At 37.0% G+C, this 24257-nt stretch overlaps 1 protein-coding gene across 5 annotated transcripts in view; it reads right to left on the bottom strand.

Moving 5' to 3' along the window:
* The window catches only part of TAB2 (TGF-beta activated kinase 1 (MAP3K7) binding protein 2), a 91886-nt gene that overhangs the window by 35111 nt on the left and 32518 nt on the right, over nt 1-24257 (bottom strand). For 3 of the 5 annotated variants that reach the window (XM_074397296.1, XM_039467587.2, XM_074397297.1), the window contains 2 exons: nt 10805-10995; nt 1068-2568 (listed from right to left, as the gene is read on the bottom strand). In XM_074397296.1, the coding sequence (XP_074253397.1) occupies nt 1068-2568; nt 10805-10906 (1603 nt within the window). In that variant the 5' untranslated portion in view covers nt 10907-10995. Of the gene's footprint in view, nt 1-1067; nt 2569-10804; nt 10996-12728; nt 14424-14697; nt 23952-24257 lie in introns of those variants that run through there. The other 2 variants (XM_074397295.1, XM_074397298.1) reach the window with 2 other exon arrangements.

Raw genomic sequence — 24257 nt, forward strand, 5'->3', positions numbered from 1 at the left:
TGTCAATATCAACTAGTCTATTTGAGAAAAGGATAACCAATCAAAATAGATTTAAAAGTAATGTCCTTGTAATTCCAAATAAAAAGAAATATCTTAACCAGCATTTAAGGGAGGATGAAAGGTACAAATACCAGGAACAAGATTCAAATTTCTCTTTGAGGTAAATTATTCTAAGACTTAGCAGCAATAGATTTTAATATAAAATAAGACTAAAATGTTATTAGAAAAATGAAGCATTGCCCACCCCCACCACAGAGAAAAGGGTCTCACTCTGTTGTCCAGGCTAGAGCAGAGTGGTATGGTCATAGCTCACTGTAACCTTCACACTCCTGGGCTCAAGCTATCCTCCTACCTAAGTCTCCACCCCAGAGAAAAGGGTCTCACTCTATTACCCAGGCTGGAGCACAGTGGTATGGTCATAGCTCACTGCAACCTTCAAACTCCTGGGCTCAAGCTATCCTCCTACCTAAGTCTACCGAGTAACTGGGACTAAAAGTGCGTGCCACCATGTCTGGCTAATTTCAAAACTTTTTGTAGAGACAGAGTCTTCCTGTGTTGCCCCAGTTGGTTTCAAATTCCTGGGCTCAAATGATCCTCCCATGTCAGCCTCCCAAAGTATTGGAATTACAGGCGTGAGCCACCATGGCCAGCCAAGAATTACTTATTCTTCAAATACCTGGTCAAAGAAGGCAAGTTACCATATTAGTCAAGAGAGGTAACTAGTTGCTTATTAAAATATGTTTCCAGAAATTTTTACAGAAAATTTAAAGGGAAAGTCAGCATTACCACAGGTATAAGATTAACTGAATAGGGTTATAAACATTAACAAACCAACCAACTGGAACTGATTACTCTGAAGAGCTGATAAGCCAATTATTCAAACTTCCAGTTTTATAATAATAAAATTAAATTAAAATGTATATGAATACTCTCAAATGTTAAGATAACATTATTTGGGTCAATATTTAAACAATGCAATAATAATGCTAATACCCATTTCTGCTGTGGAAAATGTACACCAACAAGCCCAGCATGGAAAACTATCCCACCTTCAGTATTCATATTACCTTGTGTGTAGGCAGCATCATCAGATCCCATACTCAGTTTTCGTGTTTCACTTATTCTATCCACATGTGCTAATGTCGGGTCTGTGAGGTGCTGAATATTCTCTGTTTCTACATAATGATCAGGATGGTTTAGAAGATTTGTAAGTTCAAAGGTAGGGGACACCACCCCTGGTGAAACTGCAGGGGGTTTATTGGGAGAAACCGTAATTTTGAAAGTGTATTTCGTATTGGGCTGAGTGACTACCACTCGAGGAGAGGTTGCAGAGTTATTGCCTATTGCTCGACTTTTGGGAGGGTGGTGGTGAATAAAGGCAGGACCCATGCTCACTTGCCCAGACATGTTCCTGGCGGCAGCAGATGCTCCAGAGTTTGTGGATATGAAGAGTGTGGGCTGATTCCGCATGACCTGCTCATCTCCTGTGGTGGCATTAGCTGAAATATAGACCTTAGGTTGACTACGGGACATCAGCTCATCCGTATTTGGGGGGCTGGCAGCTATGTAAACAGTGGGCTGATTTCTATTTAAGGTCTGGCTGTTGAGTGAAGAGGAACTGCTAGAAGTTCGAGGTCCAGAAGAACGCAGTTTTGAAGAATTGTTTCTTTGTGGGGGTTCAAGTTTGATTTCAATCTGGTTTTTTCGAGGTCCTGTTGAAATATTCTGAATGTTATATTGGCTATGGGAAGAAGACTGTGAGCTACCAGATGAATGAATGGTTGGTGGTTGCGAAGTAGTAGGTGAACTGATTGGCATGTAGACATGAGAGGTCTGGTGGCCTTGCTGATTTGGCTGTTGAGATGAGGTATGTGACAGAGGATTAGATGCAGGACAAGTAGTCCAGGGACCAGGCTGTGAAGGTTGATAAACTTGCTGAGGGTTCATGGGGTTAAACTGAGATACCCAGCCAGAATGCTGTTGTGTCTGTCGAGTTGTACCACCAGGAGTTGTAATGTAAGGCCTAATATAGATAGAATTTCCCTGTGGACTGTTAAGTACAGGTGGAGGTACACCATGTATGTGCAAAGATGTAGGAGTATTACGACCAGTCTGGATATTTGGGGCTAATGTTACCATAATGGGATTAAATCTGGGAGTTTGTTGAGAAAGGCTGGATGTTCCTTTGCTGCCTAAGTGAAATCCAAGATGTGGTGCTGAATTTGAGGCACCAGAAGAACCGGACATTCCAAAAACATTAAAGCCTTGAGGAACTTGAGCTGGTGCTGTCTGTGGCTCCTGCTGAAATAGTTCACTATTGGACTGGCCACCTTGAAGTTGTCCATCACTAATGCTGTGCGTTAGAGTCCTACTTCCATTCATTCTATTTCCTTCTCTTCCATGGTGGTAAATGTTCTGCGATTGCAAGTCCAAGTTGAGAGAAGTCATGTGATTGCGTAGACCAGAAATTCCAGAATCATCTGAAAAATTCAAGTCTCCTTCACCATAAAGATATCTTGTACTCTCCTGAGAGAGAACAGCACAGCAGGCATCCAGGTTATTATTATTCTATGAAAACAAAATAAAAACAACCTGGTATTAACAATCAGAAGCTAATGCTTACATTTGCATCTCTACAAATGCATGATTAACAAGTAACTGGCTAATACAATTACAATTACAACATATATTTGGATATTTAGATTTGAGAAGTATTTTTATGCAAATAATTGAATTAAAAATTCTCATTACCAATGGAATGGAAAAGCTCTCTCTAACAAAATGAATCAAATCATGGTTCCATTTTAGCAGCTACAATGGATAAAAAGAGTAAAATGGATTCGGACAGGTAAAATTATAACCTAACTAAAAAGGCAATTTTAATGTTGATATATAATACTATATAAACATTTTTAAAAAGCTAAATGGAAAAAATCGTCTAATAATGCTTGCACATTCAAGTGCTATACAAACTTGTTTAAACTAAAAAATGTTTAAAGTTACATTTGTAGCATTTAAAGTTCTGAAACTCATACAAAAGTCATCTCAATTCCTCACATGCTTCCTCTTAACTTGTGCAAACTCACTCACTCTCTTTCTCTGGAAGCTCAAGGTAGCCTCCAGAAGAACTAGTTCCTTTCTCTGCCTTTAGATAACATCATAAAAATCTACTCCAGAGAAATTAAAAAAACCCCAAAACTCAGATTGTTTTAAAGAATTCTCGAAAGACACTGACTAACCAATAGTCATAAATTATCCATGAAAATGTTTGCCAAACACCTACTATATGCATAGCACTGTGAGCCTGTGGAAAAATCAAAGACATACAAAACCAAACTTTTCCCCTAGAATAGTTTGTATCTCAGGGAGACAAACCACAGATTTCTGAAAAGGTAACATGAGTACATTTCAAATATTAAGTGGTACTGAAGTTCAGAGAATTCATATTGTAGGCTACTAAAGAAGGGATGGGGTGAATGAGGAAGGTATGGCCTGATGGTTTTCATAGATATGTAGAACTTGAACAACAGCAGCAACAACAACAATTCTTGGTGAAGAGAATGGCACAAGTAAACAAGAACATAAATGTGAGAGTTAGGTAAAAGCATGTTCCACACAAGGTGGCTGGAACAGATCTGGCTGGAGCTAAAGATTTGTATTCAAAATGTTGTTGAACAAATTGTTGCAAAAGCAGATTGGAAGTAAATAATGAAAGAGTTTTGAAAAATGAGTCACACTAGAGTTTGGACTGTATTATAAGAAATGAGGAGAGCTACTGAAAGTAGATGAACAGAAAAGTAAAGACACAAATGGTATTCAGGGAAGAGAAGTCTATTGATACCTATGATGAATAAAAAGATGAAAAACCATTTGACAAAATGGCCAGTTAGAAGACATGAAGTAACGAGAGTTTGATGATACAAATAAATTTTTTAAAAATATAAAATTGTCAACATAATTTGGTCACAAGAGAGAAAGAATTCAAATAAGCCTGGAAGATTAAGACCCTGACAGAAAGGGAGTTTTAGACTTAAGAAAGAGAAATAATCAAGTTAAAATGTTCAGAGGCAGTTTGATATGAGATAAAATCATGTTAAGAAAGAAGCGGACAAAAAGGCATCTTGATGCCTTGTTAAGAAAATGACAGTTCACATTGTTTGAACAGGTAATCCAAAAGAAAAGGACAGTGAGCAAGGTTTGACTTCTCCCTTCTTAAAACCAACAATTTAAATCTCACATGCTATAAAAATCCATTTATCCTACTTATAACTCTGAATTGATATATGCTAATTTTTCAAATAAAGTTGAAAAGCTAATTGCAATCTTTATTAACGATTCCTTATGTTTAGACCTTATCTTTTGCCAAACCTGATTGGTGCTTTTGCTTTAAGTTAAATTTATTGCCATTCCAAGTAAATTCTTCTTCCTTCTAAGCCAAAGCCTGGAGACTTTATCTTCCTCTCACCTCCTCTCTGTCATAATTCTCAGGTTAAAATTTATATTCCCTATTAAATACAATTCCACACTTCCTTTGTAAAAGCTTGATATTCATATTTAGTCTTCCTCTTTAATTCTCTTGAGCTCTCAAAAATCCCTTTAATTCTTTATAATCTCTGTACTTATTCAATATGTTCATATTAAAAAGCAATATTCTAGTTCAGCTATACCATAATTTATGTGCACTCACGTTATTTATGCTCTACAGATACTACTTTCTTAACAGCGAAACATAAAGAACTTACAGGGGAAGATTAAAGTAGGAAAAGAGGAAATGTACTTTTTAATTACAATTTTTATTTTAGAAAATTTTAAACATATATAAAAAGAGAGGAAATAAACTCCCACATACTCATCACCCATCTTTAACAAGGTGAGTCTTCTTTCATTCGATGTATATGCCTCAGCTGCTCCCCCTACCAAACTAGATCAAGCCTCAGACTCATCTTTTCATCTGCAAATACTTTGATATGTACTGTAAGAGACAGGGACCTTAAAAACGTAACCACAATGCCATGATCATACCTTAAAATAATCAGTAGTTCTTAGTATCACGCAATACTCAAATAGTGTTAAATTTCCCTGCCTCAAAAATGTTTTTGTACAGTTAGCTTAAATCAGGACCTAAATAAGGCCCACATATTTCATTTGGCTGATAAGCCTTTTAGGTTTCTTCTAATAATCCACCCCTTCCCTTTTTTAAAATTTTTTCAAGCCATTTGTTTGTTGAGAAAACTTGGTATTTGTATAGAATTTCCCCTATTCTGGACTGCACCCTGTGGTTAATTTCCCCTGCATTTCACTGTAAGCAAGTTCATGTTTGAATTTTTGGTAAGACCATTCATAGATGTCCACTGTCACATCACACAAGGAGACACATCAAAGTCTGCCTGTCTTTTTGTGATTTTAAAACTGACTGATAGATTCAGATGTTGTCAGCTTGATCCAACTAATGATTTTTAGCCCCTATTGATGATTACTGCTTAGAAACACTATTTTATTAGGGGTGCTAAACAGTAATATTAGAATGTCCCAATTATAAGATTTTCGCCAGGTGCAGTGGCTCACACCTGTAATCTCAGCACTTTGGGAGGCCAAGGTGGGACAATCACTGGGCCTAGGAGTTTGACACCATCCTGGGCAACATAGTGAGATCCTGTCTCTAAAAAAATTTGTGTTTTTAATTAGGCAGGCAGCATGGCAGTAGACCTGCAGCCGCAGCTACTTGAGGCTGAGGCTGCAGTGAGCCACGATCATCTCACTACTGCATTCCAGCCTGGGTGAGAGCAAGACCCAGTCTCCTAAATGAATAAATAAATAAAAAGGATTTCATCTTCAATTCTTAGCAGCATTTCTTCCTTGAATACTTGCCCTCTTCAACTATTTGGTTACATTCTGCACAGAAGAAAATTCTTTTCTCCAGTTTTCAGAATAATAAATTTGGTCCTCAGCAACCTCCAAAGGTGACTATGATTATTTTTAGTATCATTATAAACTCGTGTATCTTTAATATTTTGATGTGTTTCGATCAGTTTTGGTCACTGTGATCCCTCTTTATGTTACTGGGAACAGCTTCAAGTTGGCTCCTGGGTTAATAACATGAATCCAGTAGTTTTTCAAAGCTTCTCTGTTTTCTGATGTGACAAGATGTTCCAGCTCATCATTTGCATCTACTCCAGACTTAGAATCAGGCATTTCTCAAAAAAGCCCTGGTTACTTTTAGTGAGAAAGGGTAGAGGACTCTCTTGAAGTATATCAAAAGGGATGGGATATATGAGTTTTTAAAAGGTGGAAAAATCACTGCTTTTTGGTATAAAGCCATAAATCTTCATTCTCTTCAAAGCTATAAAATGTCTGCATCATTATTTCCAGTTCTTTCATTTTTCCCCAAATTTCTGCACAGACACAGAAATTACAGATAGTATCAAAGTATATACAGTGAGTACACTGTATCGAGGGAATGTGTTCTCTTTCCGGATCCACAAGGGGGCATAGTTTTAGGGGCAAGAACTTCCCAGCCTCATGCCCCCTTCCTACCTCTCTTCATCTGGGAGATTTAACGGTTTATGTTTAGAAAGAGTCAAATCACTCCAGTGGAAGTTCTAAGGAACTCCTTTCATTGGCCTGGGGTCTTACAGAAGTTGAGGGTTCCTCCTAGGTTAAAAGTCCCCTTCTCCCACACCCCTTTGGACTCCATGTTTGGGCCCCTTCCACCAACACTCCCTTCGTGGAAGCCATCTTTCTCTCTCCTGGATTTCCCCTCTGGAGTCCCCTTCCACACTCTCTCGTGGAAGCCTGTCTTCCCCTCCTAAACTCCACCTCTCTCTCTTCCCTTCTACTCAGTGTGGAAGCTGCTTTCCTCACCTGGATTCCATCAAGAGTTAGCTGTTTCTCTCTCCTCCTCTGGTTTCTCTCTCTCTCTCTCTAAATAAACCACTTTCTACAAACATTTTTTTTGTCCAGCATTTACTGCACATTATGCCATGGTCCCCTCTCTTCATTCTTGAGAGGGCAGGAGACCAAGAACCTAGAAAAAAGTCCTCTCAGACGAGCTGCATCCATTAGGCAAGTGGAAAGGAATATGATCACTGATCCCAAGAATCTCACAGTGTAGTGGAGGAGATTAATGTGAACACAAACAAAATGCAACATGGTAGGTGTTACAATAGAAATATGGATAAGAATGATGGGTGAAGGTCATCTGGGAAGGTTCCACTAAGTATATGGCACTTAAATATTAAGTATTACATATACTGAATGAACAATACTTAACACAGTACCTTGAAAAACAATATCAATTTTAAACTTAGAGATTCAATTGTCATATTAAACGAATTTAAAAACAGTAAAAAACTCAGTTAAAAATCAAAGTGAAAACTATGCAATATTTTCATATTTTTCTAAGTTTTAAGATTTAAGTACCAAATATAAAAATAAACTTTGAAGATACAAATTACACCTGCTGGTTATAAGCTGTCTTAGAGAATCCATACAGAAGGAAAAGATATGAATAGTTCCAAAAAGAGGGAACTGTGCAACAGATAAATTTAAGAAGAGAACAACAGAGGATAGAAACTTCTGTTCTCTTCCTGAGAAGCAAGATGTTTAAAAAGAACATGTACACAGAGTTGGTAGCATGTCATAATCCTTCATTAATTTTAAAAAGTTCTGAGCCGGTCACATGCAGTGGCTCACACCTGTAATCACAGCACTTTGGGAGGCTGAGGCAGGCGGATTACCTGAGGTCAGGAGTTCGAGATAAGCCTGGCCAACACGGTAAATCCTGTCTCTACTAAAAATACAAAAATTAGCCAGGCATGGTGGTGGGTGCCTGTAGTCCCAGCTACTCAGGAGGCTGAGGCAGGGGAATCGCTTGAACCCGGGGAAGGTTGCAGTGAGCTGAGATCACGCCACTGCACACCAGCCTGGCGACAGAGAAAGACTTCATATCAAAAAAAAAAAAAAAAAAAAAAAAAAAAAAGTTCTGAACCAGTATACTGTAGGAAGGATCTGTCGAGAGAAAGAACAGAAATCCACCCAACTGAGAAATGCGGAGCAGCCCCAAAAGAGATGCTGTCATTCAGTGGTAGCTTAATTTGTCTTTTCGGTTTAAAATTATTTCTCTAAATTTGGGAAAACTTGCACCCTAGTTGTAACCACAGAGGAAGAAGCCCCTCTTGTTCCTCTCTTGTCAGATTTCTTGTTATATCAGCGAAAAAGTACATTACCTGGATACCCTAAATTATTATCAACTAACTTTTGAAAAGTCTGGTCTGTTTCATACAAGCAAAACATTTCATTTTAGTTTACACCAGGTGTTGGAAACATGCTAAGTAGAGTTTGCTTTTGCAAAGTCAGATTAACATAGTGAAGGTGGTATTACTAGATGCCCAAAAGAAATGCAAAATCATCTATTTTTAATTTTTGAGCAAAGCTGAACACATGCTTAATTATTTTATTTTTAAATAGGTAATTTACAGACACAGATCAAAACAATAAAAAAAGATAGTTGGTTAAGTCTGAGTCCTAATTCTTCTGTCCCATCTAGTCTGTTCCCTCTTGCCTACTATGGATAACCATCTTTTATTAATTTTGTTTTTAATTCTTCCAATGTTTCTTTGTGCAAACAGGGACAAATACATGGATATGTAGATATTTATTTGTCTTGCTATATCTATATACTCTGCTCTGCTTCTTGTTTTTCTTAACACATACTGGAGATCATACTGTAAGAGTACATTAGAGCTCTTTATTATTATTTTTTAAAAAATATTTTAAAGTAATTCTACAAAAGTCTCTATGTTTTACTCCTAGTTAGGGTATTTCAAAATCTCTATACCTGTGTCATACGTAGGGAAGTGCTCTGGACAGTTCTTTCAATATGAAGTCTACAGAATTTTATCAAAGAACTTCACTATGTTAATCTGACTTACATTATCTTCCTGTTAGTTTTTTAATAACCCACTGAACAGCATAGCTTTATTTTACCACTAAATTTTCTTTTATTTGAAAAGTTAGGGAGAAGTACTTGGATTCTAGGGGGAGACTTTTACCCCCACTATCTCTGCTCCTTTCCCACACTTTCTTTTAACTTCTGACTCCATCCTTATTACGTTTTTTTAATTCTCTCATTTCTTCTTTCACATTCTATATTAACAAATGTAAACTACTGATTCATTGACCAAATATTTATTATGGGCCTTTTGCTGATATTATTCCTTTTAGTATTGGCTTTTATTGAATACTCATTATGAATCAGGTATCCTATTGGTTGTTTTATCTACAATGTCAAATTTAATTCTCTGTGAAGCCTTTTTTATTTCCACTGTACAGTTAAGGAAATGAAAGTCAGAAAATGAGTCAAGTTAAGCTAATTAAATTACTGCTAGTAACTGTCAAAACTTGAACTCAGTCTGGTTTTTCACCAAAAGATAGGCTCTTAACCATTATACTATAAGAAAAGGCACTACTGGTGGAAGAATTCCATGCAGCTCAGGATGACTAGAGCATAGGGTATGAAGAGGAAGGACTGGACAAAAGATCAGGTGTAGAAGCAGCCAGGATTCTAGATCACAGATCTTGTATGCCCTGGTCAAGCTATATGGGCTTCATTCAGAAGAGCACAGGGAACAATCAACAGGTTTTAAATGTGTGAACAGCTCTGCACTACGGCAGAAGTAAGAGGATAGACTGGAGACCAAAACTGGGTTAAGTTAAAGGCAGGTAGACCAACTGAAAGGTGACAAAGGGGATATGAATGTGAACAAAACATAGTCATTTTATAGATTTGATAAAAATTTCACACATTTTCAAACTTTAAAAATCACTTGTAAATATGCTTGACTGAGCCCCAGATACATTTTTTTTTTTTTTTTTTTGAGATAGGGTCTTGCTGTATTGCTCAGGCTGGAGCGCAGTGGCGCAATCCTGGCTCACTGCAACCTTTGCCTCCTGCATTCAAGTGATTCTTGTGCTTCAGTCTCGTGAGTAGCTGGGGAACAGGGGTATGGGCCACCACGCCCAGCTAGTTTTGGTATTTTTAGTAGAGACAGGGTTTTGTCATGTTGGCTGGGCTGCTCTTGAATTCCTGGCCTCCCAAAGTGCTGGGATTATAGGTGTGAGCCACAGCACATGACCTTGAATACCTTTTGATACAAAAATATCCAGTTTAATAAAATAAGAGGGCACAACTATGACTTAATAATTGGAATTGTGAATTTCTAAAATTGTGTGTACTAAGACCAATGTACAAATTAGAGAGTTAGTGATATTAATTGGAAAACTTACAAATTAAATTTAAAAATATAAAAACAGATCTTTCCCCCCACTCTTTGGAATTGGGACCTTAGGCATTGTCTAGTAACTCTTTGATTTTACAGATTTAAAAAACCTAAAGCACAAAGCGGGCATATTCTGTATCAGATATGCTCAGGATGCCCATTTAGGATTATAACCCAAGTTTCCTAACTCCTTAATCATTTTTCTCAGTTTCATACTAAGATCTGAAATTAGCTCTCCTGGCAGAACAGGTGGGAGAAAAGTTAAGAAAGCTCATATCTAGTAAGTACAAATATTATTAATGCTTTACATGCGGATCTCATTTAACTCTCACATCTACTCTATAAGTATCACCTGTACTACACAGATGGGTACAGAAAGCTCCACATGACTATTAGACACCAAAGCTTATCTCTGTTAATCATAGCACACTAACGCCAACAAGAACATAACCTAAAAGAGTCTTCTTCCAATGTTTAAAGAAACACCAGGTTTGTATTAATAAATTCAGAAATCATTTAACACTGACCTGTAACATGCACCTGGATACAACAACTTCAGGTACTTCGGGGAATTTTTGTCGCAGGTCATGTAAAACCTGAAAATCAATTTGGTGGCTTCCTTGGGCCATTCGTATATTGCCTGATCAGGACTATTTGTAAAGTAGGCAATTCTAGGCCTTAGTGGAAACAGTACTCATCTCTTCTGTCCAAGCATTTTCTGTGAAAGAAAGAAAAAAAATTTTAATGAGAACTGATTATAGAAGAAATATTGTTGTGGATTTAAAATTTCAGTACAAAAGAATATGTGCTTTAGCACTTAACATTACAAACTAGAAAAATATTTAGACCTAAAATGCTTTCCATATAGTTATACTATCTGTTCAGTATAACCTCTGATGGTAAACTTTTACATTGTCTAATTCCTATGTATTTATATGCTCCGTAACGGCTGAGCCAAAAGGCATTCAAATAAGAAATTACTGTCAAGGTTGTCTTCCCAGATTCTTTTAAAAAGGGAGAAGGAATAACATCACTGATATTTTTCTTAATGATTAGCCTGAGGTGAGTAATCTAAATTGGATGTTAATAAAATTTGGCACTACAAATGACTCTGAATGTTTTATCTAAAACTTAATGATTTAAAACCCACTACATTCAATGTTTTGCTTTATCTTTCAGATATATTTAATCCTTAAATGCACAACCAATTCATTCTCAAGAACTTAGTAGCATTTTATTCCCTCTGCTGTTAAATCAGTATTTAAAAAATATTAATATTTCCTTAGGGTTTTGACTTAATTGGCTGAAGAGTGAGCAGCCTGGACATATGGAGTTTTATAAGATCCCCAGGTGATTCTAATGTGTGGTCAAAGTTGAAAACTACCTACCTTATTTTTATTGTTTCTAATGTAAACCATGTTTAATGTTGAAAAATCTTTTGGAGATATAAATAGGAAATAAGTACATTAACCTAAACATAATATTAAGACATTTAAAATCTTGCTATTTGAAAATACACTTCATTAGGACAAATTCCATAAGAAGACAATCTCTTTAAAACTAATTTTTTATTTGTGGTATTTCTCTTTTAACCTCGTTGATATAAGCCTAAAAAAATACAGGTCTACAAATTCCATGAATGTAGGAATTGTGTCTCTTTTATTTATTATTGTGTATCTAGCACTTTATAAAAAGTCTTCGGCATAATAGCAGATATTTAAAATAGTTCTGAGTAGTTGTAGAACTCCTCAGTGTTCAATTAAATGCTCACTTAGACATCACAAATAGTAATAATAAGTCTTTTAGTTTTTTATCATCACTTGATTAAATTGTACTTAATTATTTTGTCTGTGTGGCTTTAGCTTAGTTACATCTCATGGATAAAATCACTGCCAAATCAAGTTATTTAATCAAATCAAGTTATCAAGCATTATAGATTTTCCAAAAGTATTTCTATGTAAACATATCATTTTAGTGTTTCTATACAAAAGTAGTGTTTCTATAAATGGGTTGCAGGAGAAAAAGTACTAGAAATTAGTAAATGATATTTTAAAATAATTTAAGTGGCGATAAACATGCTATAGAACTGCTCACCTTAAGGAAGCCTTCCTAGACTCCTCTCTATCAGCTCATTTCTCCCCTTTCCCCCCAGTTTTGGGCTAAAACTCCTGGAAAAGGTTGTTTATATGTAAATGTCTTCATTTTTCCCCTCCTAATCTCTTTTAAACCTACTCCAGTAAGGCTTTTTCATAGTTTTTCTCCACTGAATCCACATTTATCAAAACCACTATACACTTCCAGGTTATGAAACCCAATGGTGAATTTTCAGTCCTCAACTTACTACAACTCTCTCTAGCTTAGGACTCATTCAACCACTACTCCCTCATTCTTTAAACAATTTCTTCATGTGACTTCTGAGGTTTATACACTTCTGGTTTTCCTTCTACTTACTGGCAGATTCTTCTCAATTTACTTTGCTGGATCCTTTTCCTTTTCTGGACATCTGAATGCTGGTGGCTGGTAGAGTTCAGAACTATGATTTCTTTTCAACTGTATCTACATTCCTCTTCAAGATAATTTCATTCAAATATTTGCTTTAAATAAAAGCAAATGATGCTTGGCAATTATCATCTCCAACTCCAAAGCCCCTGGCTATCTACCACCCCTCTAACTTCATCTTCTACCCTCTCCTTGTTCCCTTAATTCAAAATGGCACTCTGGTGATTTCTCAAAGAAGTCACTCTTGTAATTCCCTTAGAGCTTTTGGATTTACTGCTCCTTTACTACTGGAACAGTTTTCCCTTAGATCCACCTGAATGGCTCCCTTCTCTTATGTCACTAAGAATGTTGATAAAATGCCACTTCTTCAGAGACAGTTTCCCTGACCAGTTTCCCCTCTATCTAAAACAATGCCATACCTCTTCTCCATCTCCCATCATCGCATCCTCATACTGCTTTTTCTTCATAGCATATATCAATACCTGAGATAATTATCTCTCCATCCCCAAAACATTAGCTCCACGGGATCAAGGACACTGAAGTTAACTGTTCTATCTCCAGGTTCTACATTATTCCTGGCTCACAGAAGATGCAACATTTGTTGGATATAATGAATATTTTATTATGAGGTTTCTTTACAGTTTCTTTCTATAAGGCTTCTAAAACATATTTCAAATAGTCTAGATTTGGGGAAAAATTATTTATACACAGTTTGAGGGAAAGGCAAATAGTCTGACTGAGACACAATTTTATTATTTAAAGGAGGATGAATCATGAAAACAAATTTCTACTCAATATTAAAACATATACTGAAATCTCTCACCACACTTGCCTGCTTCTCTAATGAAGACTATTAAGTACACAAATGATAACATTCTTCAATTGTACAATTTTACTTTATGGGTTCTACTTCCTGTAATGACTGAGTAACTCCTACCAGACCAAATCTTTCATGAATAACAACTATAAAGAGTAGAAATGCATAAAAAACTGCCTGACAGCAGAAACAAATGGAAGAAGGGAAGAAGAAGGGGTCAGCAATTCGAAGAAGCAAAGAGCAAGGGTAACTCTCCGTTTTTTTTTTTTTAAATGGCCTTTACTCAAACAGGCCCCAATTAGTTTGGGTAGCTAAAACTCATATAAAATACCTGCAGTCTTACTTGCTTGATGAACCAAAGGACAGATGATGGCATGATCACAACAGCTGAAAGCTTAGTGAGTAAATCATAGGAAGGAGAGAACCACAGAAGGAAGCCCTAAATTCTGTGTATAAACTCTGTATCTTTGATCTCCAAACTATACATATGTGTGACAGATTCCATTCAAGCAACCAGGCTAAGGTTAAAATAAGTAAACTGAGATTTCAGAGCTTATACTTTAAGTACAGTCAAGTTATCTGGCTCAAAACAGTTAGCAACCAAACATCAATACTCATTGGAGGAATACAGAATGCAGAGTCTCTAAATGACATTCAGAATCTCCTAAATAAAATCCAAAATTGTGAGACATAAACAGGAAAAACTGACCCATACTCAAGAGAAAAGGCAACCAATGGAGATCATGCCCAAGATGAGGCAGCTGCTAGAATTAGCACCTAAGTATTTTAAAGCAGCTATTTTAACTACGCTGAAGGATTTAAGTGCAAATACGCTTGGAACTCTCAGCAAAGAAATGGAAATATTATATATATATATATATATATATATATATATATGGCAAATAAATAAAAATTTAAGAACTAAAAAATAAAATATCTGAAAAAATTCATGAGTAGACTTAACCATGGATGGGAAATGACAGTCAGTGACCTTGAAGACAAAGCAATAGAAATTATCCAATATGAAGGATGGATATGACTGTGGAGAGGGAGAGAAATCAAACCTTAGGGACCTTTGGCAAGGTATTACAAGCTTTCACATACCTGTAACTGGAGATCCAGAAGGAAAGGGGAGGAAAGAATGAGCTAGAAAAAAAATTAGAATAAATTGTGGCTAAACATTTTGTTAGTAAATTATATACATTTACAGATTTAAAATACCAGTAAATCCCAACAGAAAAAGCCAGACTACAATAGGCACAAGACAGCCAAACTGCTAAAAACCAAAAAGAGAATCTTGTAAACAACCAAAGAAACAGAATGACAATAATTGAAATGAATGCTGACTTCTCATCAGGAACAATGTAGGCCAGAAGACAGTGAAATGACGTAACATAAGTACTGAAAGATGAAAAAACCAAGCTGTCAACCCACATACTATAGCCAGCAAAAGTAAACTTTAAGAATGAAGGCAAGATAACTATTTGAAAATGTAGCCTTTGTGGAGCAATAAGTCATTTGTATGGACAACTCAAACACATTATTGAAACAACAGGCATTAACTAATTGCAAAACAAAAACCAATATCTTGTAAGCTTCCTCTGTAAAACTATTTCTCATAATAAACAGACATATATTTGCTATGTTAAAATGCAAAGTAACTTCTCTCCTGAGAAACAGAATAAAAAAATCACACTTTATAAAATGTTTGGAGCAATAGTTATAAGGTTTTGGCATCTAACCTTCCACCAGCTAAAATGATCTAGGAGGATCCTTAAGGATTCTAAATAGTAGCAGAGTATATACAGGACTACAAAACATAAGTAAACATATTGGAAAGGTTTATAAAATGTGCTGTATTATTTCCTTTCTTAAAGATTATGGAAACAATTTTTGATTTCTCAGTAACTATTACAGTGAAGAGTACTAAGCACTGGTTAATGGTTTACTCAGACTGCAAGTTATGCTTTATATTCAGCAAGGTTTATCACAGTTGACGTTTCTAGGACCGTAAGAGTATACAAAAGCTAACTGTTTAACACGAGACCAAGTCTCCAGATTAAACAAACAAACAAACAAAAACAACGCAACTGAATATATAGGTCTGATGAAAATCTGAATATTTATGAGGCAACTAGATAAGAGTGTTTAAAACAGGGACTATCATCACCTGTTTATCAACCGTACATCTAATGAGTGTATAGTATGCAGAGATACCATGCTGAAGATAGTGCAAGTATTACAGTCAATGTCCTTGCCCTGCAGATCACAGAAATTGCTAGGTTAAAGGCACATAAATACAAGTTTATAATTTAGGTAACTATTTTAACTTGCCCATTATTTTATCTTCTGTCTACCTTCTTCTGCTATTGGGTCTGCTGTCTGCCATCTCTCTTGTGGCTACCACAGCCACTGTTTTTATCTTTCACATCATTCCAAAGTAGAGCATAGGAACATGGTACACTAGAAGAAATCGTAGAAAGCAAAGATCAAGAAAAACAGGTAGGGCCCAAATCATGAAGTGTCTCATAGGACATTAAAATTTGGGAAGCCACTGAAGGATTTAAAGCTCAGAGGTAGGAAAGGTGACATGATGAAGAAATCATGTGTGTATAAAAAAATGGCTATTTATGGAAAAAGTGCAAAAGAATATATGAGAAGACTAGTTAGAAAGCTACTGCTGTAGTCCAGCCAGGAAATGGTAATAGCTTGTACTGCGGATAGCAATGGAGACTAGGTAGAGAGAAGTGTAAACCTTAAAGGATATTTAGGAAGTAAAAATGTATAGAAATCCGATGACAGATTAGAAATTGGGGTAAAAGAGAAGGAGGTGTCAAGGTTGATTTCTGATTTGCTCAACTGGATCGTGGTCAGATTTCCAATTAGGAAACAATGGGAAAAATCCAAGAGTACAAACAAAGAGGATTACTGGTTTGTTTCTGAAACTGTGGAATCTAGGGTTCCTTTAAAACATCCAAATAGAGATATCACACAGGGAGTTGCAATATATGGGTATAGCGCTCAAAGGACAGATCTCACCTGCAGATAAAAATGTGAGAGGCATGTTTAGTACTGGTGTTAATTAAAAACTAAGTATGAATGAGATAATCCTTCCATATAATTTAAATATGTCATTAATTATATTATAGATAAGACATTATATAGTAATTATTAAGTTTTTCAGAATGGTCACATTCTTTCTATCCTCAAAAAAACTGAAGACTACGTTTAAAGATGGATTTTCAAGTATCTTAATGAATTCTTTTGTTCAGAAAATATTTTGATGTGGCATCATCCTGTAATGAAACTTTAAGAAATGCTTAAGAAAGAAAACATGTAAATAATTTTAAAAAATTGCAAGTGCTACGAAGCTGATCAGGGAAACTTCCCCTGCCTCATGCCTCTGCGCCTTTGATTCCTACTCTGCAGAGGTAACCATGGTCAAGACTGAGCTCCTTCTCCACATTCTTACCTATTGTTGGAGGTGGGACCTGGGGGTGAATGAATCACAGGGGTAAATTTCTCATAAATGGTTTAGCGCCATTTACGAGAAAATAAAGATTTAGCTTTAGAACTTAGTGCCTACCCTATATATATACCATACTTCTGCAATGCTATACTCCACTGCCCAGTCACTTATTTTATAATTTTTGTTTAATCAATATTCAATGCCTGTATTACGTTTTCCCCCTATAAATATAAATTACTTTTTTCCTATAAATTACTTTTTTCCCCCCTATAGATACTTAGTCAATAATGACAGATGGACTAAATCTCCAAGGTCCTTTCCTGTAGTAGTATTTAGGGAAGAAAAGTCTAATTTTAATTTTAAAAACTGTAGAATATTAATCATATGTGACCAAAGCTGGTATTCAACTAAGTCTGATAAAATAACAAAGCTCTCGAAATTCTAACACTAGGGAAAATGGGGAGAAATGGGAGGGAGGGGTAAAGGAGAAATATTACTATTCTACTTAAGTTATAGATTATATTAGATGTATTACTTCCTAGAAAGCAAGCTGCCTTGATATGAAAAACAAAACAAAAACCCAAAAAAATGACTATAAAAATATGGCAAAGTCTGTCAAAGATTGAAGCTAACTGCTCTTGCCTTGTCTCCCCTTCCCCAGCACACCAAGCCAGACGGGACAGTTTTCTAAAACTTTCCAAAAAAGGGTAATTTTTGTGTTGTTTAAATTGTTTCAGAGTCTAGACAGATTTCAGTTTTCAATTTACTTTAAAAGGTTATAACATAGTTTGGGTATTATCCCCTCTAAATCCCACGCTGAACTGTGATCCCTAGTGTTAGAGGTGGAGCCTGGTGGTGAATGAATCATGGGGATGGATTTCTCATAAATGGTTTAGCACCATCCTCTTGGCACTGTCCTCACAATAGTGAGTTCTTGTGAGATATGGCTGCTCGAAAGTGTGTGGCACCTCCTGTCTCTCGTACCTGCTCTATGTGATATCCAGGGTCCCCATTTGCCTTCTGCCATGGTTGTAAGCTTCCTGAGGTCTCAACAGAAGCTGAGCAGATGACCAGCACCATGCTTCCTGTATGCCTGCAGAACCATGAGCTGATTAAACCTCTTTTCTTTCTGAATTACCTTATCTCAGGTATGTCTTTACAGCAATGCTAGAATGGTCTAACACAGAGAACTAGTACTCGGAATGGGGCACCACTATAAAGATAATTGAAAATGTGGAAGCAACTTGGGAACTGGGTAACAGGCAGAGGTTAGAAGTCTGCAGGACTCAGAAGACAGGAAGATGGGGGAAAATCTGAAAATTCTTAGAGACTGTTTAAATACTTGTTATCAAAATCCTGATAGTGATATGGGCAGGGAAGGCCAGAATGACAAAGTCTAAGATGGAAATGAAGAACTTATTAGGAACCAGAGCAGATTCACCCTTGTTATGCCTTAGCAAAGAGCTTGGCTGTATTGTGTTCATGCCCTAGAACACAATCTGTGGAAGTTTCAACTTAAGAGAGACGACTTAAGAGTGATGACTTAGGGCATCTACAGAAGAAATTTCTGATGTGGCCTGGATGTTTCTAACAACCCATACTCAGATGTTGGAGCAAAGAAATGACTTAAGGTTGGAAGTTATATTTAAAGGGGAAGTAGAACTATAAAAGTCTGGAAAATGTGCAGCCTGGCCATGCGGCAGAGAAAGAAAAGGCTTTTTCAGGAGAGGAATTCAAGCAGGCTGTGGAGCAACCATTTGCTAGAGAGACTGGCATGACTAAAAAGGAGTCAAGTGTTAACAGCCAAGACAATGGGAAAAAGGCCTCGAAGGCATTTCAGAGATCTTTCCTCAGAGACCAGGAGGAAACAATGGTTCTGGCGTCCAGGCCCAGCCCTGCACAGCTCCAGCCCTGCACAGCTCCAGCCCTGCATAGCTTGGGAGACTGCTCCCTGCACCAGGCCACTCCAGCTCCAGCTGTGGCTCACAGGGCCAAGAACAACTTGGGCTGCTGCTTTGGAGAATGCAAGCCACCTTAAGCCTCAGCCGCTTCCATACGGTGTTAAGCCTACAGGTGTGCATATTGCCAAGCGTGAAGGAGGCTTTGCAGCCTCCACCTAGATTTCAGAGGATATATGAGAAACTCTGGGTGGCCAGGCAGAGGCCTGCTGCAGGAGCAGAACCCTCACAGAAAACCTCTATTAGGGCTGTAGGGAGGGAAAATGTGGAGTTGGAGTCCCCACAGAGTCTCCACGGGGGGCACTGCCTCGTGGAGCTGGGGAAAAGGACCACCAACCTCCAGACCCTAGAATGGTAGATCTACCAGCAGCTTACACCTTGTGCCAGAAAAAGCTGGAGACACTCAACTCCAACCCATGAGAACACCTGTGGCAGCTGAACTCTGCAGACACAGAGAGGCAGGGCTGCCCGAATCCCTGGATGTGGGACATGGAGTCAAAGGAGATTGGTTTGGAGCTTTAAGATTTGATGACTACCCTACTGGGTTTTAAATCTGTATGAAACCTGTAGTCCCTTTATTTTGGTCAATTTCTCCCTTTTGAAATGGGAATGTTTACCCAATGCCTGCAAACCCCACTGTATCCTGAAAGTAAGTAACTTGTTTTGATTTTACAGGCTCATAGGTAAAAGGGACTTGGTTTGCCTCAGATGATTCTTTGGACTTTTCAGTGAGGCTGAAATGAGGTGAGACTTTTGGAGGACTATTATGAAGGGATGATTATATCTTAGAATGTGAGAAGAGCATGAGATTTTGAGAGGCAAGGATGGAATAATATAGTTTGGATGCTGGCTTCTCTAAACCTCATGTTGAATTATGATCCCCAATGTTGGATATGGGACCTAGTAGGAGGTGACTGGACCTTGGGGGTAGATTTCTTATGTATGGTTTAGTGCCACCTGCCTTGGCACTGTTCTCAGGATTGAGTTTTCATGAGATCTAGAAGTTTAAAACTTCCTCCTTCATTGCTCTTGCTTTTGCCACATGACATGCTGGCTCTCCCTGTGCCTTGGCCGTGACTGTAAACCTCCTGAAGTCTCGCCAAAAGGTGAGCAGATGCCTGGCAACATGCTTCCTGTATAGCCTGCAGAACCAGGAGCCAAATAAACCCCTACTCTTTCTAAATTACCCAGTCTTGGGAACTTCTTTATAGCAATGCAAGAACAAACATAGGCTATCATAAAAAAAAGTTTCAGAAAAAAAAAGCCTATCATCTTCTGATGTAAAAACCTAAATTCAAATAAAGCAAACAAAATCCCTATATACCAAGAGCATTTACTTTAAAAAACTGGCAAACATTTTGAATAAATGATTAGGAACAAAGCATACAAACTACAGAGCTGGATTTATTATAGGTATCCGAGTTTAAAAATTTTACTTTTTTTTTTTTTTTTTTTTTTTTTGAGACGGAGTTTCACTCTTGTTACCCAGGCTGGAGTACAATGGCGCAATCTCGGCTCACCGCAACCTCCACCTCCTGAGTTCAGGCGATTCTCCTGCCTCCGCCTCCTGAGTAGCTGGGATTACAGGCATGCGCCACCATGCCTAGCTAATTTTTTGTATTTTTAGTAGAGACGGGGTTTCACCATGTTGACCAGGACGGTCTCGATCTCTTGACCTCGTGATCCACCTGCCTTGGCCTCCCAAAGTGCTGGGATTACAGGCTTGAGCCACTGCGCCTGGCCGAGAAAAATTTTAGTCTTAATTTCAGTTCTAGAATGACAGTGTACTGAGCTAGTTCTGACCTGTTCTGTTCTGAACAACCAGAAATACTGAAAAATGATTGACTTTGTTTGTTAACAGCAGAGCCTGCAAGAAAAAAAAATTCCCTGGTGCTAGAAACAAAGAATTAAAAACCACTATAATAAGTGCTTAAGTTAAAATACTATGGCGATATGTGGGGGAGAGGAGTTTGGAAGGAGAGAGATATAGTTATCAGAACTAGACATATTGAAACTCAAGTTTTAATGCTATGTGGAAAGCAGACACACTACAGGACCATACCAGGAAGACATCTTTATTTAAATGAAATAGTTGTACAAAGCCTTGATTCTGCAAAGTCCTTCCTTACTAGGAGAAAGCAGCTAAACTTCTAACCACTGCAACACAGAAGCCACAAGAACAGCCGAAATTCTCTAGAGCCATGAGTGGGAAGTCTCCCTTATAAAATTAAAAGACACAAGCCTGCACCATGCACAGGTGTGGAATCCAGATTTATGCTACAGGTACAGAAAAGAAACTCAAAATAGAAATTAACAAAAAAACTGGTCTGAGGCTGGTGATGCCATAGGATTTCTGGCAGAAACAAAAGCTACTATCGAATCTTATTTCTTTAACGCAGGAAGCAAAGGTGTTCTAGAGGTAAAAAATGAAAAACAACATCATGTTGAAAATGAGTCAAGGTAGAGAACCACGGAATTGGTAATTCCATTTCACGAGGCTGACGATGTTCAAAACAGGTAAATCTTAGAGCAAACAAAATTAGTGTATAAGTAGGAGAGGAAAACGGTGCCAAACCTTAAAAGCTCCTTAAGATTTAAGATAGTACAAAAACAGCGACTTTCCTCATCAAGAAAAGGCTGTGTTTTCTAGGCCTGCATTTTTTAGCTTGGTCTGTGGACCACCTGAAACAAAATCACTGGGCTTCATCCTGGACTTTCTGATTCAAAGTCCCCAGTGTAAAGCCCAAGTATGTTCTCCGATTCATATCTGAATCCACTGTGATGCGCCCTCTCATGACAACTGCTCATCTGAATGTTTCTTCAAGTAAAGTTTACTCCAGTTCCTACAAAACTTCTAGTTGATATACAGTAAATGAAATGCAGGGAAGGGAGGGGACTAATCAAAAACCAAGATGACTATGGTCAAAGGATCACATATAAGAGGAGCTTGTAGTAAAGTATTGGTTTAAGGGAGGAAAAGAGAGACAAAAAGGGGTGTGGAATTTCATGAGTTAAAAAAAACGGGTGAAAGGCAATGAAATAAAAAGATTATTAAAATGAAGTCAATTACCAACAAGCCTATAATAGGAATGGTTAGAAACTTTTATGTAACTTGATTCAATGGGAAATAAGTAACTGGGGGAAGAAAAAATTACCTAAGTATACAAAAACAGGTTCTGCAACTACTACATATTTAAGAGCACAGGACAAATGTAGTTGTACAATAAACACATATGGATTACCATAGGTCAGCTAAAAATGAAGCTTCTTTATTATAAAATAAAAACTGTTTTTGGCCAGGTCAATTTCTGAAAAATCTTTTACTATCAAGAAGGTACCATGCAAAGTAAATGGTGGAGCAAAGCTAAATTCCCAGAGATCTAATTTTTACAAATAAAAAGAATAACTAGTAATGTATCTCACATAAACTACTTCATTTACATAATTTAAACTTGACAAAGTATTGGCCTTTACTATTAAAATCTTAACAAAGAAAAGGAACCAATGAATAAATAAAATGTTACTCTGAGACAGGCATAAACTTTCCTGAGGAGTAGAGTTTCCTAAGAGTAGAATTGAAAGAAACAGTATTCTACCTTAGCCATGCATGTTTCTAAAATTTGCTGATGCAAGAACTTGTTAATAGTTTAAAACAGAGATAACCTAATGTTTGCTAAATATTTCAACCTCAGCGTCGTAAGTGCACACTGTCTCATCTAACTAGATGAGACAATTATGATATAATGTATATAAAACAGTATTTGATACATAGTGATAGCTGGTTAAGTATAAATTCTAGGATTTCATGGGTTCATTTATGAAGTTGAATATGCTACTTACTTGCAGTAACCTCTTGGGCAAATAATTTAATTTCCCTGTTCCTCAGTTTCCTCATCTATAAAATGGTGGTGATAGAGTAGCTACTTCATAGGATTGTTATGAGAATTAAATGAGTAATCCATGTAAGATAATAAAAAAGAGCACATGGTAAGTATATATCTAAATAAAATATCAATACTATTATTTCATTTTTTGTAAAATGGCGAAAACAACTCAAAGAGCTTCAAGGATTAGTGATAACATAATTAAACTCAATTGCATTATATCTGTCCTGACTACAGCAAAAAGCACAAACTTGTAGTAGTAGTAATTATATATTCTAAATGTCCCGAACTTCCACAAAGTACAAAGAAACAAAATCTTACAAGGCTACATATTATCCTGGTTGCAGAATAATGTAGGGGTGGATTAAATCTTTAATGCCTTCCTTTTCAATGTGTATGGGACAAAAAACTTGCAGTTGGGGAATTCTGACAAAGTTACATGACAAACTCAACAGTACTTGGTTGTGCAAAGTGCTAGGTAAGTGGCATAAACTGTGCTATAATAGGTGTTTAAAGAGATATCTCTGGGCTAAGGAGGAGATGGGGAAGTGTTGAAACATCGAAACTTAAAGTATAAAGGAAGATAAGTAAGGCAGATTCTGGGGATAGTGTCACCTGTCTTGCAGGAGGAAGAAAGGAGGGACCAAGAGGAAAGAAGGGGATTATACAGAAGGTACTCAGGATGGGGAGTAGTTACAGGAGAAGATGAGAAAGATGAATAAAGGTTTCTAGGTATAGTGGTCTTTATCAGAGATGACCTTGAGACACACTAATGCTAAGGTTTTAATACATGTAAAACTACATACATATAAATGTTTGTGTTTGTGTGTGTGTGTGTGTGTGTATATAAATAATTTTATCTTTGCCCCATTCTTATATGATTATGAGTTTTCATGGAACAAATTTAATTATGTTAACAAAGTAACCTGGGCATGGTGGTACATGCCTGTAGTCCCAGCTACTCAGGAGGCTACGGAAGGAAGATCCATTGAGCCCAGTTTAAGGAGCTATGATTGCGTCACTGCACTCCAGCTGGGTGACTGCGATCTTAAAAAAAAAAAAAAAAAAAAAAGACATGAAATATGTTCATGTTGAATATCAAACAGTAGTAGGAAGAACTATATAAAATTCACTTCTCAACTGCATTAGGATTCTTCCTTAGCTTATGGACAAGAATGTAAGGAGAAGATTTTTCCATTTCAACATATGCTACAAGCAAATTCTGGTTTCCAGAGTAATCACTAGGGATGATAATTTTTTTCTGTAAACCATAAAATTCTGAATTGGACCTAATTCTAGGAAGTTATCTTGTAAAAGTACAATTCAAGAATTCTGAAAAATGCCTTGTTGTCC

Source organism: Saimiri boliviensis, chromosome 4, assembly GCF_048565385.1.
Source record: "Saimiri boliviensis isolate mSaiBol1 chromosome 4, mSaiBol1.pri, whole genome shotgun sequence".
NCBI lineage: Eukaryota > Metazoa > Chordata > Mammalia > Primates > Cebidae > Saimiri > Saimiri boliviensis.